Below are 5,640 nucleotides of genomic sequence, written 5' to 3'. Positions count from 1 at the left end.
GTCATACCCCTCCACACTCCTTTCCTGTACATACTGCCCCCTGTCATACCCCTCCACACTCCTTTCCTGTACATACTGCCCCCTGTCATACCCCTTCACTAGCCCTCTCCTGCACATTATGCTCATTGTGTTACCCTCCACACTCCTCTCCTGCACATAATGCCCACTGTCATACGCAACATTGCTGCCCTACATAGTATAGTGCCTTCCATTATACCCTGTACACAGTGCCAACTATCCTCCCCTCCACCCTCCTCCACTGCATATAATGCTTGCTGCAATTAAACTCAGCACAAACTACCCGCTACCATAACCAGCACCCTTCTCCTGTCTCTGCCATATGCTCAATTATAAATCCTGTGCCTCTCATTAATACATAATGCTTCTGTCATTCACTCCACAAAACTATTCAGAATCTGCAGAATCCGTCAGAATCTGTATAATAGAGTGAAGATGAATCAATAAACAAAGGACACGTGAAGAAAGTAAAGGAAGCAAGCATTGGTGAATGAAGAGGGAAGTGTGAGCATGAATCAGTGGAAAAAAGTAACAGGGATGACAGGAATCAGCTGAACTCTAATAACCCGGGCCCACCCTATGCAGGGTTACTATAGGTCACATTAGCCAGTTAGATACAGTCTGACATATTTTCATATTTTCAGGTAAATTCACACAACAAAGTTCACAAGAAATCATTCAAAATGCACTATAAAGACCGTTATGTTACTACAGTTCACAAAAAGGAGACACAGAAAGTCTAACACTGACTTTGACACAATGCCGGCATTTTAAGGAACTATTTATAACAATGGTCGCCAACCTTTTCGGACCCACGGACCACTAAATTTACCAGCTCTGGAGTGTGCCATAGTGACTTTAGGAAGCCAGAAGCTGCCCACCACCCTGAGCCTTGTCGGTGCAGCCTCCCAGCAGGGTCCTTCTCCCGAACCCGCTGGGGGGGCACACTGGCTACAACTGTGGACCACCAAAATGTTTTCGTGGGATTACCATTTGGTGACGGCTACTTTACAAATCTAATGGCAATAAAATTCATTCATGATGCTATTTTTTTTAATTTTAACTATTAACCCGAAACTAAATATCCCCCTACTAAGAGTTCTTTCAAGCTGACAGCTCTAAGCCAGAGGTCCCCAACTCCAGCTCAGTGACCCACTACTGAGGAGAAGGTCCCCCCCCGAGGGAGCACCAGCCAGAGCCGCAGCCCATGTCCCCTGTATAGAATCACAAGCTCAGGGCGGTGGGGGGTTGTGGCTCAGACCCGCGATGGGGGAGTTTGCGGGTTCTGGCGTTATGACGTCACTATGGGGGAAGTTTCGTCTCGTTTGAGTAACGCACCACTCCCCGCGCATGCGCAGTCCAGGGTACGTGCATTTATTGGTTCACAACGTGCAAAAGGTTGGGGCCCACTGCTCTAAGCTAATGATTCTCAAAGAGAAACAACACGTTCAGCTCCCTCATTTGGCTGGTGGTCTTCCTGTATTAAACAAACTCTATATGTGAATTACCTCACATCACTCACAGCATGGCCAATCAAGATGGCTGGGGATCATCTCTAGTAAAAGGAGAAGGAAGATGGCGGCACCCCACAACGGAACAGAGATAGGTGAATATTTCGGGTTTAGTTCCATTTTATACAAGAATCCTTCAAGACCACACCCATTAATATAAACCACGCCCACCAGTGTCAGTATATGTTGTCTGGAAAGGTGACAACCCTAACCCAGGTAAAAGTAACATGAACCCATTACATGGCTGGTCAGCGTGAGGACTACAATGGCGTCAGTGTTATATGATAATATAACAACCAATTTGTAGATTTGTGAACACCAAATATTTCTACACTGAGGTAAAATAGTTTGGTAAGATAGCACTAGGACTGTACCAATTCATTCACAGAGAATAATGCACTCATTTCTGTGGTAAAACTTTTGTTATAACATTCAAAACAAGTTGTAAATTACTTTGTACACATCAAATAAACCAATTTGTTATTATCTTTGATATAACTCAGGAAAGATCTGACAAACCATAATATTGCATTGACTTTCCCACCCCCCTCTGTGCTGGGGATTTGGTTCAGTCCATTCAGGACACAGAAGAACCTTCCTGAGGTGATTTCCTGAGGTAAGTTTTAAGGTAAGTCTCTGACAGATTCTCCTCACACAAACTTTATTTTTACCTCATAAAATCTTTGTTTCTTTACTTTTTTTTTAGTTTTCTGACTCATAATGTTGTGTCTTTAAGTGTTTATAAAGTATAAATTACGTAAAATAGTATATAATACATAGTATATTACCCTAATAATAAATTTAGGCCGAACAGTGTGGCCTCTAAGATGGCCGCCGTAGATGAAACAATCTGCATTATGTTATCATGAAAACTGCAATCTCTGATCTCTTCACCATACTGTAATATTATTGTTTGGATTCTAGTGTGTTCTATATTACCTCTACAGTTTTTTAGATCAATATAAAGATTGTATAAAAAAATACATTTAAAAAATGAAAAACGCTTGCCTCGACAAATGTACAATGTATTTTTTCTATTACTATCCACAGACATAAATTCCAATATTACAATCCCTTTCATTATGGTACATTTCATTTTAAAAATATATTTATTTATTATATATATATTTATATATAAATATATATATATATTTATTATAAATATTTATTTTGGCTCATTTTAGACTCACAGTGAGACACAGAATGCAAAAAAGTAAAGAAATTAAAAAGGGTTTTTACCTCTCCCATTGACTTGAAGTGGCAGTGAGCAAAAAACAAAAAAGTTTCCAGCCTCTTCTGTTCACTTGAATGGGAGAAGTTGGAAACTCTCTTCTGCGTGTTGCAGCGTTTGGCTGCACGGTTGCTGTTTGAAGAATTGTTTGGTTACCTGCGGTGCTGCTCCTGACCACACAGCAGCACAAAAACAGATCGAAACAATACTTAAAAGACTTAGAGTAACAAAGTGTGTATCATAGTGAATGATGACTCAAAACAAAGGTGAATTGTAAGTCAACCATGAAGAAAACGAATATGGGGTTTTCCATTGGATCAATCAGAACATTATTAGGCAGAAAATTCAAAACCAAAACAGTGGGTCTGATTTATTCAATTTCATCAAGACCGGATAAGATAGACCATGGGCTTGATTTATTAAAGCTCTTCAAGGCTGGGGTGGATACAGTTTCTTTAGTGAAGCTGGGATCCATGGGGCAGTAGAGCTTAATTAACCTCCAGTGACCAGGGAATGCAGAGGATGCAGCCCTGGAAATCCTCCTGTTCACAAGATCCGACGTTTTGACATTTATCCGCAGTGTGTAATGTCATCGGCAGCGCAGTGTGATCGCTATGTGCGTGTAAAAGCTGCTTGTCATATTCTACAGCCTAACAACTCGCTGTTTTCAAACCTTCAGATCTCCTAAACCGTTCGTTGTATTAACTTGAAATTTTTAAGGTACACGTGGAGGCATAGGAAACTGAAACTGTAGGTGCAAGTGGGGGACACTTGTGGCTAAACGTTTTAAAATGTAATTAGTATGGCATTATGAGAACATGAATCTCTACCTAGCAGAATGTGCTGCCTGCTCTGTTACACATATCTGTCTGCATCTTACCTCAAACCCCAATTTCTCTAGAATTAGCAGGTGCAGAGAAACAGAAATATAGGTGGAGGTGGGAGACACGTATTTCGATCACCTTTCATCACCATGGCATCATTACAACATAAAAAAAACTGTCCATCAAAATGCACTTCCTTGTTACACACGACTGATGCTGTACTAATGAGATTGTAAGGGGAGAACGTGCCCGCAACTTGCACCTATATTTTCAGTTTTGTTCCCCCACCTCAGAGAAATTGGTGTACAAAGAAGAGAAGCAGACAATAGTTTCATAGGTATAGATTTGTGACAGGTAGGTATATATTTAGGGGCCCCACCCAAATGTTCCTTGCTATGTTAGTGGTCCCGGGGTCCCCAATTTGCATTTTCAATTTAGGACTCCTAGTTGCACTTTCCTCTGAAACAGCAACCCCAAAGTTAAATTTTCGTAACTTTTTACATTTGTGACCCCCATATCTTGAAATTTCTTAAAGCTGAGGGACTGAAATTTTAATAACTAGTATCTATAAGGGTACACCCTGAAAATGACAGGTCATTGTGACATACATATTAGGAGATATGGAGGTTTGTACACACAGAGCTGTGAGGATGCAGAATGACATGCAGAGCTTGTAGCTGGCCAGCTAAAACCTGTCCTAGGTTATTAGTGCATGTTCTGTATACACCTAAACCTGCCAATAACCCCACTATACAGCTCATATGCTCATATGTTTAAGCTAGACACAGAGTTATCACTGTATTTCATGGTTGTGAATGTTTATAACAGTTATAGACAGACAGACAGACAGACAGACAGACAGACAGACAGACAGACAGACAGACAGACAGACAGTTCCATAGAAGTAGACAAAAGGCCAAAAAGGTATTTAATGCAGTTATATAGATTACTGTAGTTTAATAGTGATTGGGACTGTCTGCTGAACCTCTCATGTGTTTGCTCGCAGTTCCACCATAAACATCAGCATTATTATCTTCAGCATCATTATCAACACATTATCAACAAACTAAACATCAGTATCATTACCATCACCAGTATCAGTATCATTATCATCAGCAAACAAACTATCCAACTTCAACATTTTGTGATATCTTATTCAACACATGTTTGTACATAGACTTTCTGCTGCAGAAACAGCAGTGTTATATGAAGAAAGTTTGAAGTTATTAAAGAAGTTATTTAAAGAATTTGGTGTGCTCTTTAAACCTACTACTTTTATGGAACGGTATTAGAGGAATTATAGAGTAAAGACAGTCTGATCAGACTAAAGAGAGACAGAAATAATAATTCTTCTAATGCCACAGCGCACAAGGCACCTCATGGTGCTGCGCCTGCCACAGAGCTAGAGCTGGATACATTTCACAGGCAGAGCTCTGTGCTATGAGATGGGGGCAGGGCTGCCTGTGTCTCCTTCACATGAAGGCTGAACTGTGTGTGCTTACCTCTCATGCCAGCAGCAATCCTCTGAACGGATGACACAGAGCACAGAGCAACCTCACTGAGATCCGTGCATCTGAGGATGAGAGCTGCCGAGAGCTGGGCGGGGTAATCAAAGCAGCCAGGCGCGGAGCAACCTCTAAACCTCTGGGGAGAACTATGAGCAATGGTGCCCGGGGATCGCATAGGATTTACAGGGCTGCATGATGCAGCCATGGTAATCCTCCTGTTCGGCGAGAGCTCGACCTCTCGGCGAATCAGAAGGTTGTTCTCGCTTACATTTTCGGTAAGCGAAAAAAGGCCCGATCCGCTGAGATCGAACGTAATATTCTCGCTCACTCATCCCTACCCGGAAGAAGTTCAAGGAAAGTTTTGGGGAGGGGATTTATTTCTACTTTGTTTCTGCTCTGCAGATGCAAGTCTTCCTCAGTTTTGCATGAATCAAATCTGCAAACAAGAATTTATTAATGAAAATACACACATTAAAAGGGTCAGCGCCAAACTTTTAATGACAAAAACATACAAAAGTAGGACATAGCAGTGAGATAGTAATCAGCCA

General features: G+C 41.2%; 1 protein-coding gene across 1 annotated transcript in view; it reads right to left on the bottom strand.

Annotated features, from left to right (window-relative positions):
• Window positions 1-5,297, bottom strand: part of LOC140327570 (uncharacterized) — a 26,119-nt gene extending 20,822 nt beyond the window's left edge. The window contains exon 1 of the mRNA XM_072406959.1: window positions 5,087-5,297. Coding sequence (XP_072263060.1) covers window positions 5,087-5,297 — 211 coding nt within the window. The remainder of the gene's footprint in view (window positions 1-5,086) is intronic.
• Window positions 5,298-5,640: the final 343 nt, after the last annotated feature.

This window comes from Pyxicephalus adspersus, chromosome 3 (genome assembly GCF_032062135.1).
Source record: "Pyxicephalus adspersus chromosome 3, UCB_Pads_2.0, whole genome shotgun sequence".
NCBI lineage: Eukaryota > Metazoa > Chordata > Amphibia > Anura > Pyxicephalidae > Pyxicephalus > Pyxicephalus adspersus.
Note: the sequence above shows the minus strand (reverse complement) of the source record. Positions and strands in the feature narration are given on the sequence as shown.